This window comes from Hyperolius riggenbachi, chromosome 3, assembly GCF_040937935.1.
Source record: "Hyperolius riggenbachi isolate aHypRig1 chromosome 3, aHypRig1.pri, whole genome shotgun sequence".
Lineage (NCBI taxonomy): Eukaryota > Metazoa > Chordata > Amphibia > Anura > Hyperoliidae > Hyperolius > Hyperolius riggenbachi.
Genome location: NC_090648.1, coordinates 173,819,410 through 173,839,056, shown reverse-complemented (window position 1 = coordinate 173,839,056; position 19,647 = coordinate 173,819,410). Strand labels below are relative to the sequence as shown.

Sequence of the window (19,647 nt, the reverse complement as noted above, 5' to 3'; positions counted from 1 at the left end):
ATATCCAAACAAACATTTAAAGGCTCATTTGTAGTGGGTTTGTCTGAAAATATTTCTCAGCGCACTTTGCATTCCATAAAGCAGACAGTAGAACTGTTTCTGCCACCATAGCAGAGGGCACAGCGCCAAGCGTGCAGTACCGTAGAGGCACTCCAAATCCTCCTGGCCCGAAATCAGCCAGTTCTTGAAGAGCCGGAGGTGGTAGTAGCATTGGTGTAGGTGGTGGGCCATGGCCCCATCCAGAAAGATGTTCCGAGACTGAGGGTATTCAGAGGAAAAGTGGCGCAGCAGCTGGGCGACCTCGTGGTCTTCCAGGCATTCTAGAGAAAAGCAGGCCCACAACAAGCGACAAGGAAAAAGAAAAGCGTGAGGATGGGAAGATGAAAAGAAAGGGAGAAAAAGCAAAATAAACATGTGATGAGGTATCTGGAAATGTGTCAAACAGCAGATGAAGGATCTTCATGAATCATGCTAGAAAGAAGATGTTAAAAGCTAATGCTACAGAGGCTTTGGAAGAACTTTAGTCTGCCACTACTTGGTAATGGGGTTTATCAATCCTGGATTTAATTAAAGCTCATACGCAATACAAATCAACTAAAAACTCAGTCTATCAAATAGACATCACACTGACTTATGTTTTTTACTTTTGCACACTAATTAGTAAACAAGATCTGATGAATTGTAATAGATCATGTCTATTAAATTTCTACTACATAAACATAAAACTGTTGCAGTCTAGGTTCACATGTAGACCAATACTATGTGATGCATACAGTACTACACAGCTCCTCCACTGATCATGCTTGTGACATCTACAGGCCCATTCATATGAATAAGTAGGGCTACATGTCCAGTGCTTAAAATGCTGACAGAAATTCTCTTTCTTTTTTGTACACAGCAAACCCCCCTGATACTCCTTCAATTGTGGTGTGGCTTAATGGCCGCATTCTAACCTGGCTTACTGCCCAGCAATGCACCACCCTTTTTACGTTCAAGGACCTGATTTACAAATAATACAGGAGAAGACCTGCAAATGCTGTGGAAAAATGCTCTAACTGCCTTTCTCACCTCCACTGCCTTTCCACTAGGTCTGTCTTTTCTTCCTTGGGCAGAGAAAACTTTACATACTAGCCTGACTTGAGGTGGGTTTTTGGCCAGGGTAATCCCCAGGCCCATATTATTCTAAATAGCTATCAACACTATGAAACAATAGAGATGTCGCGAACCTCCGAGGAATGTTCGGTTCGCGTAAAAGTTCGCGAACCGCAATAGACTTCAATGGGGATGCGAACTTCAAAATTTACAAAAATTTCTACTGTCTAGAAAAATGATAGAAAACATGTTTCAAGGGTTCTAATACCTGGAGCTCCCTCCACCCTCCTCCCTTCTACCTATTCCCTCCTCCCTTGGAGGGTCTCATCTGCCAGGGAATTCCAGTATTTCAAAAACCAGCTTACATACCATGGCTGGGGATTGAACCCAGGTCTCAGTATATGGTAGGTAACTAACATATCCATTATACCACCAACACTTCTAGCTGAAGCTAGCCTAGCATGTACCATTTATGCTCAATTCAAAAGAAAAATTAGACAAGACAAATAACATTTATATCACACTTTTCTCCTGGCGGACTCAAAGCGCGAGAGCTGCAGCCACTAGGGCACACTCTATAGGCAGTAGCAGTGTTACGAAGACTTGCCTAAGGTCTCCTACTGAATAGGTGCTGGCTTACTGAACAGACAGAGCTGAGATTTGAACTCTGGTCTCCTGTGTCAGAGGCAGAGCCCTTAACCATTACACCATCCAGCCACTGCTTACGGATATGTAGCCAGGCATGGCCTTGCCTTTTGTGTTCAACAGTTGTCCAAAGAAAACCCCAGATAGCCAGGTAGTTTCATCTCTCTCTCTCGCTCTCTCTCTCACCAACACTACATGCTGAAGCCAGCCTAGCATGTACCATTTATGCTCAATCCATTTATGCTCAAAAATGCAATTCCGAGGAAAGTGGTGACCATCCCTACTAGAGAGAGAGAGAGAGAGATATGAATCTACCTGGCTATCTGGGGTTCTCTTTGGACAACTGTTGAATACAAAAGGCAAGGCCATGCCTGCCTACAAATTCTTAAGCAGTGGCTGGATGGTGTAATGGTTAAGAGCTCTGCCTCTGACACAGGAGACCAGAGTTCAAATATCAGCTCTGTCTGTTCAGTAAGCCAGCACCTATTCAGTAGGAGACCTTAGGCAAGTCTTTTTAACACTGCTATCTTGTCTAATTTTTCTCTTGACAACTGTTGAACCCAAAAGGCAAGGCCATGTCTGGCTACATATCCTTAACCAGTGGCTGGATGGTGTAATGATTAAGGGCTCTGCCTCTGACACAGGAGACCAGAGTTCAAATCTCAGCTCTGTCTGTTCAGTAAGCCAGCACCTATTCAGTAGGAGACCTTAGGCAAGTCTTCCTAACACTGCTACTGCCTATAGAGCGTGCCCTAGTGGCTGCAGCTCTGGCGCTTTGAGTCCGCCAGGAGAAAAGCGTGATATAAATGTTATTTGTCTTGTCTAATTTTTCTCTTGGTTCGAGCATAAATGGTACATGCTAGGCTAGTTTCAGCTAGTAGTGTTGGTGGTATAATGGATATGTTAGTTACCTACCATACACTGAGACCTGGGTTCAAATCCCAGCCACGGTATGTAAGCTGGTTTTTGAAATACTGGAATTCCCTGGCAGATGAGACCCTCCTCCCTCCGGGAGGAGGGAGGAGGAGCCCACAAGAGGTTAATTAAAATCTTCCTAGCAGAGTGTGTAGCAGCTGTCCCTTAACTAATTAGTATAGGCAGACGAGTGAGTCAAATGGCTCAAGGACCTTGCCTTGTATAAGGGGGGTGGGGCTCCACCAGTAAGTGCAGTCTGTTTGGCAACAATGTGCCTGCAGACTGTGATGTAGAGGGTCAAGGTTTTGCTCAATAGAGCATTATGGGGCAAATCGAACTTCCGGGAAAGTTCGCCTTTGGTAGGAGAACGCAAACCACCAAAGTTTGCCTGGAACCGTTCGGGACATCTCTATGAAACAATAATGGAAGCAGCTTTCTTGGGCCAGAGCTGACCAGAACAATTTTATTTTGTTAATATCATTGAAAATGTTACTCTACAGTAGAATCTTGTTATAGTAAACACGGACATAGTAAACCTCTAGATATAGTAAACTCAGTTATCAGGTCCCAGCAAATGCATCTGTATAAATATACAATTGATGACCAATTATGTTATAATAAACTTCTAATATAGTAAACTACTTTTCTTAGTGCTTTGGAGTTTACTATAAAGGGAGTCTACTGTATTTTGTTCTATGCTACTTGTGCTGTCCATGTGAGGACATATTTTCTTTTTTCTTACAATCTGATTGTATGTCAACGTAGCATTATTTATCAAAATCTTTCTCAATAAATCTTTTGGACCAGAAAAAGTTTTACTGCACTGTAAAAATATTTGACCTTCTTTGGGCCATATTACACTATGGTGAGAAAGTTGCTAAAAGGTGAGTAACTGGCTGTGCAATTGTAGTGAAAGATTCCTTTTTTTATATACACAGTATAGGTTGGATTAAAAACATTCTCATTGTAGGTGTATGCACTTGACTACACATCTTTCAGCAACCCTTGCATAGCCTGATATGATAAAAGCTGAATATTTTTGTCGCTGAAGAGACTATTTTATTAGACTTGCAAGAACATTTAAATTCTCAAATGAACCCAAGCTTAACAGAAGAGACATTCGCTCCTGATCATAGCAACAGTTGCGCTAGTCGAGTACCGTGGATCATGCTAATAGCGTAACAGTACACAGTGCCAATAGTAATGGGAACATTGCCATGCGATGTCTGTGCACGGCAATATTACCGTGCTTTTGTGAACCCCCATGGCCCCTATTTGATTAACTTTTTTCTTGATATTTCTCACAGGACATGTTTTTACACGTTATCAATAAAATACCTTTTATGGCCCCAGCAAGCAAAGATATACTCAAAATAGTTTATTACATATTTTTTATCTACTTTTTATTGTTTTTTTCAATTGTTATGTGATGAAAAGTTATTTTGTGGATAGGATGAAAAATGATCTCCTAGGAGAAAAGTTGATTGAATAAGGGTGTTTGAGCTATCTTTTATTGCCACATGCTTGATTTTTTTATGCGACTTCAGAGTCCTTAGCATTTCAAACATTGGTAGTTCATTGCATCATTTTAAGGTCTTCCTTTTTCAGCATCAAAAACTCTTTGGTACGCATGTCAGTCTGTCAGTTTAGAATAACATTAACCGCTTGCCGACCGCGTCACGCCAATGGGCATGGCCACAGTGGCAGCCTTAGGACCAACTAATGCCGTTTGGCGTAAAGTCCTGGGGCAGCAGTTTGCAGGAGATCGCTGCTTGGTGGGCGGAGCTGAGCTCCGCCTTCAGTCGCCGCTCGGAAGACGGTTACACGGCGAAACCGCCGTGTATTTACATGTACAGCGCTGCGATCAGCAGAAGCAGAAGCCTATGACAGCCGATCGCCATGATTGGCCGGCTGGAGGGAGGGAGGGATACAATTTAAAGCAACAGGTTTTTTTATTAAAAAAACAAACAAAAATATTTGTAAAAAAAAAAATAAACATGGAGGGAGCGATCAGACCCTACCAACAGAGAGCTCTGTTGGTGGTGAGAAAAGGGGGGGGGGGGAATAACTTGTGTGCTGTGTTGTGCTGCCCTGCAGCTTGGCCTTAAAGCTGCAGTGGCCTATTTAACTAAAAATGGTCACTAGGGGGGTTTAGCACTGCGGTCCTCAAGAGGTTAAAGGACAACTATCCATTTTTTTTTAAAATACATACATTTAAAATGTAGGTTTCTCCCAGAGTAACATGCACTATAAATTACTTTTTTTGCTATGTCACTGTCACTAGTAGCTAGTGAAAATCAGATTTGAAAGGTTTTGGACTTGTCCATCTCCTCACGGGGGATTTTCAGTAATTCTTTATTTACAAAATCGTGAATAGCAGCAGCTTAGTTCAGCTGCCAAAATGGTGTGCAAATGAGCAGGGAGGCTGGCAAGCACCTTTCTATAGATCTTTTCCAAGGAAAGCTTTTGTAAAGCATAATGGTGGCCATACATGGTACAATTTTTTCATCCAATCGTACCATTTCTATGTAGTATAAGGGTAAATTAAGTGAATATACTGAAAGGATAATTTAGGCAGTTCCCTTATATTACATAGAAATGGTAAGATTGGATGAAAAAATTGTACCATGTATGGCCACCATAAAGGTAATACTGAGAATCTCCCATGAGGGGATGGGCTAGTCCAATATCTGTCAGATATGCCAGCTTTTCACTACCTACTGCAAGTGTAGGCAACATAGGAAAAAAGTAATTTATAGTACGTTGGGAGAAATGAACATTTTATTTTTATGCATTTACAATTTTTCATATTAATGGTCCTTTAAACTAGCACATCGCACACACAAGCATCATCATTATGCGTACTGTAAGAAAAAGAACAGTTAAGTTATTGGAGCATGAAGTAAACTCAGCCTAAACGTATCTGACTGTTCTATCACGTCGTCAGAGACTTCATTTTTTCCCCCCAAAATGTTCTTCATATTTCTCAAACATCTATATTTCTCTGCTAACTCAACACAAACAAGAAATAAGATCAGGAGTACCAACTTCAGGAAACAACTAATTATTTTTCTTTAGCTAGCAGGATTAAAGGACAACTAAATGAGAAAGTTAATTTGCACATATGAAACATGGAGTTAGATTGTAGCGTTCTGATTAGTTATTAGAGTTAAGATCTTGCTCAAGCGTCTCAAGTCTCAGAGTATGAAAACAAACGGTATGCCACTGTACTCTGCTAATCACTGAGACATTCTGTCTAATTACCGAGCACAAAGAGGCCCCTTTCCTACTGCCTTAATTATTTGTGCTCATACAGTTATCCACGCACATCAAGAAAAATTAATTTATTAGCACAATATTTCATGTAAGAAGTTTTGCCTTAGACATACACAATCTGATAAACACGTTAATTGTAAAAATGTTTTCTTTTGGAACTTCTTTTGGAACTAAGTATCAAACTAATGGCTCCCCACTGAACTTGGAGACACAGAAGGATCAGAAAACACTGCCCATTTTCACAAACATTTTAGTACATAAGAACTACAGGCAAATGCCACTATATTGTAGCGATAATCAATGAGATGCTAACAATAACATTTGCATGGAAATGCAATTAAATGGACCTTTCAGAGTTGTCCAACTCCAGTCCTCGGGGGTCACGTCCATGCCAGTGTTTAGGATGGACTAAGAAATGGAGAAATGTGTTCTACTTAATGAATCACATCTTTCCGGATTCAGTCCTATCAATTAATAAGAATTGAGCCAAAAAATGTGTGGGGACCTCCGCCCTTGAGGACTGGAATTGGACAGCCCTGGTATAATTCCAAGCAGCATACAGTATGCAATTAATCTGCATGTAAGCTGAAATTAATTAGAATCTCATTGACCACATCTACAACTGAGCCAATAATATGACCTATCTTATAAAAAATTGATACAATTGCCAGAACCACTGCCCTTACATTTTTCTCTCTAAAAACATATTTTTATTATAGGCAACAAAAGCAGCAGCTCTATATAATGTTCCCATGTGGTTCTCACATAGAGTGATTTCCCATGAGAGATTTACCATAGCTGTTACTACTAGTCACACATTCTACTAGCTCAGCAAATACTACTTATATTATCCAACACAGCTGCTAAGAAGTATGATATGCTACAAGAACTATGTAATGCTGCTCCATATCAGCTAAGTTGTTGCATTGGGTAAAATCAGTAGCAACTGAGTTGCATGTTATGATTTGTGACTAGTAGTAGCAAACTCATTTAACAAGGCCCTAGAACAGCTAACCACTACCTCCACTGAGATTCAATTGGCATACAACTATCATCAAGGAGGGACTGGTACCTCAAAATAACTGTGGTAGGGAAGATGGAACAATGGTGTACTGGATGGCATACTTTAAAGCACTGCAGAAGATGTCAGTATTACATACCATAAATGCATAACATTTAGTGCTTGTGATGTCAAAGGCCTACCACACCAACATTGGGTGACAATCTATAGTAAGAAGTTAATAATTTTGCTTCTTAGAGGATAATGATCAGAACAGGGAAGTAAGTTTTTATGTGCAGAATAAGTGTGCAAGAAAGAATACTACAAGGCTAGGATCACAGTGGTAAGTTCCATGACGCATGCGTTATAATGAGTGTGAACTGCAATGGAGACTGGACATAGCCTTTAATACAAAAACTCCATGCAAAGAGAAACAAGGTTATTATAATCCAAGAATGTTTCACATAAAAATATGTTGGCACTTTTGAATCAGGATGATGCCATTTATTGGCGAACTTAAAAGAAAACAGTAAACTTTCAGCTTACAAGCATTCTTCAGACTCTATTCCTGTATGCTGACTAGATGTCTTATATAAATTGAACATCAGAAGGAGGTACATAGTTGCTTGGCAAATAGAAATCAACAGGACACCCAAAGGGTTCTTGCAGGAATGTTTGCTATTTGATGGGTGATCTGAATTACATTTATTTATATTTGAAAAACAATCTATGTACCTCCTTCTGATGTTCAATGTATATAAGCTGTGTTGTAAAATCTTGTCAGCATAGAGGAATAGTGTCTGAAGAAGGCTTATTAGCCCAAAGCTTACTTTTCTTCTTTTAAGTTAGCCAATAAATGATATCATCCTGATTCAAACCTTCCAGCTTTTACTGATGGCTAACACGGTTCATTAGTCTACTGCTATTACACATATGATGGGTGGCAAATTTTTGCTCTGCTAAGTTTTGTTATTTTTACATTTAGTCTTGTACTTGTGAGGCATAGCGGAGACAACGCCGCCATGCAGGGCAGCATGGCGGCGGTCTCCGCTTCTCAGCCAGCGGACTCCGTCGTTCAGGCGGAGCGGCCGGCGCGGGCTGGCAGGGACACCGCCGCCGCGACTGGCGACACGGCGGCGGGTCTCACATGGCGGCAAGCGGACTTCAGTCCGCGGGCGGACGCGGACCCGGGGCCTAGCCTCTCCATCTCTCAGAGGCAGAGGGTCACACGCGCGCGCGCAAGGAGGCAGGACTTTTACCTCCTACGTAGGAGGCTCAGCTGACTCTCCAGTCAGCTGACATCAGGAGGTATTCTGATTGGCTAGGGCTCTGGGGCGGCGCTGGGCAGCTCTCTGGCTACATATGGGGCTTGTGTGTCAGTAGCAGGTTGTCTGCTGTCGTGAATACACTGTTGTGTTAGCGCTCAGACCTTATCTCAGTGCCCTGGTGTTGATACTAAGGATTTCACACCTTAGTTAGGATTGTATTTTGATATTGTATCTGTGTTTTGACTTCGGCTATCCTTGACTACTCTCTCTCTCTACGTTATTGTACCTTTGCCTGATTCTTGTTGCCGACCTCTGCCTGATTACCGATTACTCTTCTGCCTTCCGTTCCTGTACCGCTGCCGTCATCATGTTGCTGAACCCTTGGAGGGTTATCTCTGAGGCTTGCCTCTCCGAGACGCCTGCCCCAAGCAGACGATTACTGCTAGGGGTCGAGATTCCTCACTCTGCCTGGTTAGAGGATCTCACTCACGGGGTTCCCATTCAGAGGTAACCACACCTCTGAGGAATTGCCGTTTGGTGGATATTTCCACACTTCCGTGATATATTACTGTCTTTATTGTGTTCTTTTGCTGGTGTCCAAAGGTTAGCAATATATCGGATTATCGGTGATACTGCAGATCATCAATAATCGGGTATATATCTGCATTCTTGGTGATACTGCAGATCGCCAATAATCAGATTCTCTCTGCGTGCTGACACCAATCGTTACAGTACTTTTAACTTTTTTCAAAAAGTTACATGAAGGCTCTCAGAAAGCATGTGTAATTCTGCTTTCCTACCTGGCACAAACTTAGGCTTTACAAGTGCCGAAATACACTTACAAATCTTTTCTTAACAAATGGGCCCAACTGAGAATTATTTGCCAAATGCTAAAATGCTATATAACATTTCTAAATGTAGACAAGCACATCTACAGCTGAAAAAACACATATTACAGCCCTAGAGATTTCATAATGCCTTCTGTTATTAATCACTATTTATGAAACTGTCAGGATCTTCCCTTGAGTCTTCCTTTCTCCTTCTCTATAGCTCAGCTTTATTGACCTGTCTGCTTTGTCAGAAAACAATACCGTGCCTCCATAAAGGCTGCATCCAGCAGAAACGTTCAAAAGTTGCCCAGTATACTTTACAATTTTTTCCCCTTTATATTTATTATTTGAAAATATGTACAGTTTACTGGAGCATCTAAATCCTGTCATTCTGATTTATGTGTTTGTTGTCATATCTACATTTGATGGGTTATTGGTCACATAATTAATCTATATATGGACCAACCCTCAACACTCCCTTCTACCAGATATCAGTTTGAATATGATCATACATTTTACCACAATTAAACCCAAATTACAGCGGATACATAAGCAATGCAGAGAACATGCAACCAAGAATAAGTGATTAGAGACGGCCCGAACGGTTCGCTGGCGAACGGTTCCAGGCGAACTTTGGGTGGTTCGCGTTCGCATGCGATCGCGAACTTTCCCGGAAGTTCGGTTCGCCCTCATAGTGTTCCATTAAGGTCAACTTTGACCCTCTACATCACAGTCAGCAGACACATTGTAGCCAATCAGGCTACACTCACTCCTGGAGCCATTCCTCCCTTATATAAGGCAGGCTCTGCCGGCCATTACACTCACTCGTGTGCCTGCTATAGTGAGAGAAGGGCAAGCTGCTGCAGACTGTTTCTCCTAGGGAAAGATTAGTTAGGCTCTTGGCTTGTTAGCTTGCTCCTGACTGATTCTTACTGCTATAATAGCACCCCACAACTGCTCTTTTGAGAGCTAATCTTGTTCTTGTGATCTATTTTTTTTTCTGTGTGACCCACTGACACTTGTGTTGCATAGACAGCTTTTGTAATTCATACTGTGTGTGTGCCACTGCCCAGCCCATTCAGTGACTACCTGTGTGTGTGATAGGCAGCTGCACATTGTAATACTCATTACTGCACTTGTATTGCATAGACAGCTTTTGTAATTCATACTGTGTGTGTGTCACTGCCCGGCCCAGCACATTCAGTGACTACCTGTGTGTGTGATAGGCAGCTGCACATTGTAATACCCATTACTGCATATACTAAGCTATTGTGTTGAGTGAACCCACCTCATCACTGCATATACCTAGCTGTTGTGCTGAGTGAACCCACCTCATCACTGCATTTACTTACCTAGCTGTTGTGTTCAGTGAACCCACCTCATCACTGCATATACCTAGCTGTTTTGTTGAGTGAACCCACCTCATCATGGCATATACCTAGCTTTTGTGTTAAGTGAACCCACCTCATCACAGCATATACCTAGCTGTTGTGGCAAGTGGTGTCATCATTGTCCGCCATAACAGATTCTCGTTAAAGGATTTAAAGTTAATTCATTTCAAATACAGCAAGCTCTCGAAAGTCCTCCTGTATTGTAATTTTTGGTCACTAGCTCGGGACGTGCATGCCATGCCTGCTGCCTTCCTTGGATGTGTGGTGGTAGCCGTTCCTGCTCCTTTGCCCACAGTGTGCCTGCTGCCTTCCTTGCATGTGTGGTGGTAGTAGCAGTTTCTTAGGCTCCCATTTCAGACCGGAATCGAACCAGGATTCCCCGGCCATTACCCCTGGTCAGTCACCAAGGTACTGAGAAAGTACCATCAAAAGTTTCACACAGTTGAATGAATGGCAGACTTGTCCTCCATAACACATTCTTGGCAAATGCGTTCAAAATGGTTTGTCTTCCGCTGGGTCAAGGGTCCATCTGATCACAGATGCCTGGTCTGCAAAGCACAGTCAGGGCAGGTACATTACTTATACAGCATGGGTCTCAGGCTCCCACTTCGGACTGGAATCGAACCCTGATTCCCCGACCATTACCCACTGGTCACAATGGCAGACTAGCTCTCCAGAACAGATTCTCGTGAAAGGCAAGTGGTGTCATCATTGTCCGCCATAACAGATTCTCGTTTAAGGATTTAAAGTTAATTCATTTCAAATACAGCAGGGCCTCTAAAGTCCTCGTCCGAGTCCTGTATTGTTATTTTTGGTCACTACCTCGGGACGTGCATGCCAAACCTGCTGCCTTCCTTGGATGTGTGTGGTGGTAGCCGTTTCTTAGGCTCCAACTCCGGACCGGAATAGAACCAGGATTCCCCGGCCATTACCTGTGGTCACTCACAATAGCAGACTTGCCCTCCATAAAAGATTCTCGCCTCCTTGAGGAGGAGACCAACCTGGTGAATCGCAGTGAAGGCACCATCAGACTTGACCTCCATAACAGATTATCGTTAAAGGATTTAAAGTTAATTCATTTCACATACACAGCAAGGCCTCGAAAGTCCTCCTCCTGTATTGTTATGGGACGTGCATGCCATGCCTGCTGCCTTCCTTGGATGTGCGTGGTGGTAGCAGTTTCTTAGGCTCCAGCTCCGGACTAGAACCAGGATTCCCCGGCCATTACCTGTGGTCACTCACAATGGCAGACTTGCCCTCCATAAAAGATTGTCGCCTCCTTGAGGAGGAGAACAACCTGGTGAATCGCAGTGAAGGCACCATCAGACTTGCCCTCCATAACAGATTCTCGTTAAAGGATTTAAAGTTAATTAATTTCACATACCCAGCAGGGCCTCGAAAGTCCTCCTCCTGTATTGTTAATTTTGGTCACTACCTCGGGATGTGCATGCCATGCCTGCTGCCTTCCTTGGATTTGTGTGGTGGTAGCCGTTTCTTAGGCTCCAACTCCGGACTGGAATAGAACCAGGATTCCCCGACCATTACCCATGGTCACAATGGCAGACTTGCCCTCCATAATAGATTATGGTTGCAGATACTGAACCGCAAGCAGAAAATGTAATGTAAAAAAATATAGATGTAAGCTTTAACAATGGTAGAGAAAGAACCATGGAAAGTTGATAAGGCAGTCAGACATTACCTAACCTGACATCACTGAGTGAGGAAGAGCAATCTCGCCATGGTGCGCAGTAGTCCAGCACGGCCGTCAATACACAAACAGCTGTTTGCGGTGCGTTACACAGTGGGTTTGGTATGTCAGTGTGAAGCAGTACACTAATTACACTACCTGATTGATGTATACATATGCAAGATGTTTTAAAGCACTTTAGGCCTGCTATTTAGCATTCAATGTGATTTCTGCCCATAAAACACTGCTTTGCATCACATCCAGATTTTTCCCCGGGACTTTTGGCATGTATCTCACTACTCCATGTCCCCCTCCAGGTGTTAGACCCCTTGAAATATCTTTTCCATCACTTCTGTGGCCAGCATAATTTTTTCTAATTTTCTAAGTTCGCCTCACCATTGAAGATTATTGTGGTTCGCAGAAGTTCGCGCGAACCGAACTTTTGCGGAAGTTCACGAACCGAAAATCGGAGGTTCGGGCCATCTCTATAAGTGATACTATTAACCTGGTGATGATAGTGTATAAGGCCCCAGTCAAAGTAGTGTCATAGCTGCAACACATCAGGCTGCCAGCTACTCCTTCATCCCCTTTGACCACCACACTGTGGATCTGTTGGCTGAATTTTGCAAGCTGTCTCCTAGGACTAAGTATCTCTGCCTTATTTTCTGCTGCTAGTACACTTTGTACAGACACTCTATTTCCTTATATGGTGCTCCCTCTGCCCCTTCTCCAGTCAGCTAGTTTATATATGAATTGTTACATTGCAAAATAATTTTGGCGATAGTATTCTTCTGGATCATGTTCCCGACTGCACATTGTAATTTTTTTTTATAAGTTACCCTCTTGACAGGATAGTCATTAATGCACTGCACTTTTTTTCTCCTATTTTCACTGCGAAAACTGGGTCTCATCCTGATGGGGTCCCTTGATGGGAACCACTCAGGTGTATCTTTATTTCTAGCTCCACAGTGAATTCACCTGGATATTTGTCCAATTATCTAATAATCATATCTTTAACGGTCTCGGGATGAACTGATTGAATTTTTAAGTGTTCTTATTACATTCATAAATTATATTTTGTTTTCAAGATATGTTATTTGTTCAATGATACAGTTTTCTTTTGGGAAAAAAATTACTGCACGGCTATTGGTGCAGATCGCTCTTGGTTCAATGTCACTGTATTAACTACAAGCCTTTATTTTAAATAATTTTAAAAGTAATATTTTAATTGTCTTTAGATAAACATGTGATGATTGGTTTAGCATTTTTTTAAATCTTGCTTCTATATATAACCAATAAAAATCTATACACTTGTGCTCATAAGTTTATATAACTTGGAAGATTTTGTACAATGTGTACTATTCTTTAAGAAAATCGTGAATAATCAGGCAAAATGCATCCTCTTATTTTAAATGAGATTCAAATTAAGCTATAAGACTTTTCAAAATATCACAATCCTTAAAGAGAACATAACACTTAAGAAAATACAGAGATGGCCTCTGTTTAAACATTTGCATACCCTTAGTTCTTAATACTGTGTATTCTCCATTTTAGCATCGATGATGGCTTGTAGTCTTTTGTGAAAGTTGAGGATGAGGGGCTTTATTTCCTCAGATGGTAAAGCCCATTCTTCTTGACAAAAAGATCTCAGTTCCTGTGGATTACTGGGCTGTCTTGCATGAACTGCACATCTAAGATCTCGACAAAGTGGCTCAACAATGTTAATGTCAGGTCAGGAAACCATGATGGCAACTCCAAAACCTTTATTTTTTCTGCTACACGCAATGATGGTTCTATTTGGCCTTGTGTTTAGGATCATTGTCATATTGAAAAGTCCATGTGCACCCAATGTGTAGCTTCTGAGCTGATGAGTGAAAATCTGATAACATGCTGCATTCTGCTATACACAACAAAGTGTCCATCTAGGCTGTATAAATTAGTTCAAAAGATCGCCAAACCATGATAAGTTGCAAATTCAATATCAAAGTTTATTAAGGACTTGTCCCTCAAACATAAAATCAATTAAAACAGCATAGCGCACAGACTGACATGTGGGTACCACAAATGATAGCTAAAACAGGTTCACACTGTAAGCGTGGGCAAATTGCCATAACACATGCCATAATTCACAAATATACTGAGCCTTCCATGATAATAAATAAATAACTCCCCGCACATGTGAATGGAGATGGAAATAGATCTCACCCAGACCTGCAAAGCTGGTGGTCCACTGTCCGTCTGCGCCCCCTCACGCGTTCCGTGACTACCGTCACTTCTCCAGAAGGTGAGTTTGAAAGTGTTCCGTCCCAAGTTAAATACAAACTTCCTCGCCCTCCCTCTGTCACCTGTGCTCCTCTGAGGTCTCTGATAGGTCAGTTATTTTCCGCATAACAGCGGCCAGGTCGTGCGCGGCCGCGCACGCTAGCGTGACCACGCTCCCCGTTGCTATGACGGGGTTCCGTGATCACGTGTTCCTATTGTCCTATCGTCATTGAGGTTTGCAGGGCCGGGAGGGACCAAGTTGACATATTAGGCGATGTAAAATACTAACATAAATATAAATATAAGACATAAAATGAGAAGGCGGGATGCGTCCAACTATACATAATTCATAATGGGGCATTTCAACAAATACTGTAAATAGTTACAAATATATACAAATGACTAACGAACACACATATATATGTATAAGTATAAGTAGCACATCACCACCTACTGGTGGAAATCTGTACTACAATTGATCAAGCAAATGTACAATCATTTTCAATCCCTATATTAATAAAGGGCAATAGTGCTATCCTGTGATCAAGAATTAAATGCATTATATGAATTTATTAATAATTGTGAATAAAATATATTATATAAAGATAAGTGCTTTGTTGTCTGTGTCTTGTATCAATTTATTGCCAATCCCGATTACCTATATAAATAAACAAACAAACTTGTGTCAAAAAATATATATTTTATATATTTTTATAGAAAAGATTTTTTGATTATATTAAATTGGCGTCAACTGTGTGCGACACATCAAAGTGAAGCATTCACATACATATTGCCATAGTGTAAAAACCACACAAAAGAAGAAGTGACCCTCAATTGTATATCAATCACATATACCTCGCTGTACTCACATCAGCGGGTTACTACCGAGCATCACTGTACTCACATCAGTGCACTCCTTAATTATACCATCAGGAAAACCCCATAGTCTAGTGCAAAGGAGGTGATTCACCTCCTTTGCACTAGACTATGGGGTTTTCCTGATGGTATAATTAAGGAGATTTAGGTGATTCACCTCCTAGTGATATACCTCCTTTGCACTAGACTATGGGGTTTTCCTGATGGTATAATTAAGGAGTGCACTGATGTGAGTACAGTGATGCTCGGTAGTAACCCGCTGATGTGAGTACAGCGAGGTATATGTGATTGATATACAATTGAGGGTCACTTCTTCACTTCTTCTTTTGTGTGGTTTTTACACTATGGCAATATGTATGTGAATGCTTCACTTTGATGTGTCGCACACAGTTGACACCAATTTAATATAATCAAAAACTCTTTTCTATAAAAATATATAAAATATATATTTTTTGACACAAGTTTGTTTGTTTATTTATATAGGTAATCGGGATTGGCAATAAATTGATACAAGACACAGACAACAAAGCACTTATCTTTATATAATATATTTTATTCACAATTATTAATAAATTCATATAATGTATTTAATTATTGATCACAGGATAGCACTATTGCACTTTATTAATATAGGGATTGAAAATGATTGTACATTTGCTTGATCAATTGTAGTACAGATTTCCACCAGTAGGTGGTGATGTGCTACTTATACTTATACATATATATGTGTGTTCGTTAGTCATTTGCATATATTTGTAACTATTTACAGTATTTGTTGAAATGCCCCATTATGAATTATGTATAGTTGGACGCATCCCGCCTTCTCATTTTATGTCTTATATTTATATTTATGTTAGTATTTTACATCGCCTAATATGTCAACTTGGTCCCTCCCGGCCCTGCAAACCTCAATGACGACAGGACGATAGGAACACGTGATCACGGAACCCCGTCATAGCAACAGGGAGCGTGGTCACGCTAGCGTGCGCGGCCGCGCACGACCTGGCCGCTGTTATGCGGAAAATAACTGACCTATCAGAGACCTCAGAGAAGCACAGGTGACAGAGGGAGGGCGAGGAAGTTTGTATTTAACTTGGGATGGAACACTTTCAAACTCACCTTCTGGAGAAGTGACGGTAGTCACGGAACGCGTGAGGGGGCGCAGACGGACAGTGGACCACCAGCTTTGCAGGTCTGGGTGAGATCTATTTCCATCTCCATTCACATGTGCGGGGAGTTATTTATTTATTATCATGGAAGGCTCAGTATATTTGTGAATTATGGCATGTGTTATGGCAATTTGCCCACGCTTACAGTGTGAACCTGTTTTAGCTATCATTTGTGGTACCCACATGTCAGTCTGTGCGCTATGCTGTTTTAATTGATTTTATGTTTGAGGGACAAGTCCTTAATAAACTTTGATATTGAATTTGCAACTTATCATGGTTTGGCGATCTTTTGAACTAATTTATACAGCCTAGATGGACACTTTGTTGTGTATAGCAGTTTTCTACAGGTCCATGGCTGTAGCCCTAATTGTTTTAGGTAGCATTATCTCTTGTGTTTGCAATTAACATGCTGCATTCATCAAGGTTTCACAGTAGGTATGATGTTCTTTTCATCATAGACCTTGGTGACTCTACTCCAATCACAGTATTAATTGTTACTGTATTGTTTAATTTTGGACTCCTTACTCCAAATTACTTTTCACCAAAAGTTTTCGTGCTTGTCTAGATGTTGATATGCATAGCTTAAGTGGGTTATCATGTGACAATGGCACAGTAATGGCTTTCTTCTAGCAAAATAATTATGCAGCCCATTTTTCTATAAGCACCTCCTTATTATGCATCTTGAAACACCCACAACACTTTTTTGTAGAGAAGCGTGGATGTCAGATGAAGTTATTTGTGGCTTTTTCTTTGATTCTAAATAATTCTCCTGGCAGTTCTGGCTGAAACTGTTGGTCTCCCTGACTGTGGCTTGGTGTCAACGGAGACTCTCAATTTTCACTTCTTTATGAAAGTTTTAATACTGTTGATTGGCATTTGTTAACTTTTTGGATATCTTATTATCGTATATCCTTTTCCTGCTTTATCAAACAACCTTCTCTCTCAGCTCCTTCAAGAGTTTTTTTTTCTACTTTTCACACGGCTGAAATGTACAGGTCATTGTCAAGAGCCCGGAATTTCACTGACATTTTATACACTGATTTGTAATTAAAAGCCAACAAGTCACAGGTGTGTGTCAATTTGTATTGATATTATCAGGCAAAAGACTCCAAAGGTATGTAAACCTTTGATCAAAGCCATCACGGGTAATCCACTATTATGATTGTAAAAAACACAATTATCACATTTAGTGATAAAAAAAATAGTTTTGCCCAACCACTGAATATGAATGAAAGAATATTTGTGGATGATTAGCCATACTTTACAAAAAAACAAAACAAAAGAACAATACTTCACTAATTCTGCCAAAGTACATAAACCTATGAGCACAATTGTATACAAAGGTCAGTCCTCTGTGGTAAGACAAAGAATCTGCTTCATAACACTACCTTACTATGCTGTATATCTTCTTCTACCCAAACAAGCTCAATTTATTTTGCCATTTTTCCTGGACAAGGTCTATCTAATGGTGCCCATACATGGTACTATTTTTGCATCCAATCTTACCATTTCTATGTATTATAAGGGTAAATTAACTGAATATACTGAAAGAATAAGTTAGGCAGTTTCCTTATATTACATAGATATGGTAAAATTGGATGAAAAAAATTGTACCATCTATGGGCACCAGTAAAGACATTGCTTTGCCTGCACTTTTGAACAAAGAAAATGTAAAACTTATCATGCCCTATTAAAGTTTTCCCATAATGTTACCATATGCATAGCACTTTTCTCCTGTTGGACTCCAAGCACTTGAGAGTTCTAACCACTAAGGGGGCACACAACAGGCCACCCTGGAGCATTATGGAGTGGTGCTCAAGGAATCCTTGCTGAATAGGTAACTGACAGCAGTTACCCTGTTCTCCTACGTCAAATGTGGTGTCTTTAACTAATACAATATCCAGCATCCAGTCACTGGTTTCCTATAATGACATCCAACAAAGACAGGCTGTGGTGGCTGCGTGCACTAAAAACATGTCCTGCACACAGCAGTGTTAAAACTAAGCACTAAAATATCTTCTTGAAGAGCGGAAGAGTAATCAGATGTTCATGAAAGGGAAGAGGTACTTAATATAAAGGCATACAACTTTAAGATCCAACTCAAAACTCAATAAGGAAAATTCTAACAACAATCAAGTTAATAAGCAAATATAAACAGTGTATACATCCAAAGTAATGCAGAAAACACACTTTTCTTCAATCAATTCAGCTTGCAAGTGCACTATAGCTAGCTTCTTTTTGTCTGTATATTAAGTGTGTGTGTGTGTGTGTGTGTGTGTGTGTGTGTGTGTGTGTGTGTGTGTGTGTGTGTGTGTGTGTGTGTGTGTGTGTGTGTCAGCTAGTTACCCTGTGACTCCCAAAGTATGAAGGACACAGTATATTCCTTAGCATCACAATAGAAGTCATGTGGCTGAAGCTGGTTGCAAAGAGCAGTAGCAGAGGAGGTGGCAGAGGCAGAGGAATCAACAAGGGCAGTGACAAAGGAATTTACAAGGATAGTGACAGAGGTAGGGACAAGGGTGAGCATGAAAATAGTTTGCTCATTTGTTTTTATTTCACATTTACTGTAAATTATATACAGATTGAAAGTAGACCAATTAAAATAACTTCCTATGTATTATTTTGGCTCAACTGCAAACTGCATACATGAAATGTCAATGCAAGTCAAAATAATTTGCATCTCATTGACAATCTCTGTTCTTCAGTTGTCCTGTGTATTGTCTGCTTATCAATATTCAGTTCTATGCAAAAGAGAAGGGCAGCAGCTTGGGTTACAAACTCTTACAAGCTATAAAAAATAAATACATTTGGAAATGATAATGGCATACTACACATCATTTCATAATGTAATGTTATCAAAATCATAGTTCCATATCTGTCTGCAGCCACCTATGTTTTTCTAATATAGTAAGGATGTTCAAAGTTAATTTCCTTACAACTATAAAAACTGGACAAGAGTGTAAAGAACTTTTCAAAATTCTCATCCCTCTGAATGTCCAATCAGCTGCACAATGCGCGTGTGTTACCATACCACCGACCACGCTACTGGAGTACCGCGGGTCACACTATCAGCGTATCTCACGGTACGTACGTGCAGAAGTAATAGTAATATTGCCAAGCACTGTGCGTGCATTGGTAATATTACCGATGTTTAATAAATCAACCCCATGATGAGATAAACATATTCACATACAAAACTAGCCATACTAAGAAATTATGCGAAGTCCCTTTCTGTT

The 19,647-nt window shown here is 40.7% G+C and overlaps 1 protein-coding gene across 18 annotated transcripts in view; it reads right to left on the bottom strand.

Annotated features, from left to right (window-relative positions):
* The window catches only part of PPIP5K1 (diphosphoinositol pentakisphosphate kinase 1), a 508,717-nt gene that overhangs the window by 291,990 nt on the left and 197,080 nt on the right, over positions 1 to 19,647 (bottom strand). For 11 of the 18 annotated variants that reach the window (XR_011030280.1, XR_011030281.1, XM_068275298.1 and 8 more), the window contains one exon: positions 141 to 320. The exons of the other annotated variants lie outside the window; for them this stretch is intronic. Coding sequence is in view for 9 of the 11 variants with exons in the window: in XM_068275298.1 (XP_068131399.1) it covers positions 141 to 320 (180 nt within the window). In the remaining 2 variants the exon portion in view is untranslated. The remainder of the gene's footprint in view (positions 1 to 140; positions 321 to 19,647) is intronic. 18 annotated transcript variants of the gene reach the window in all.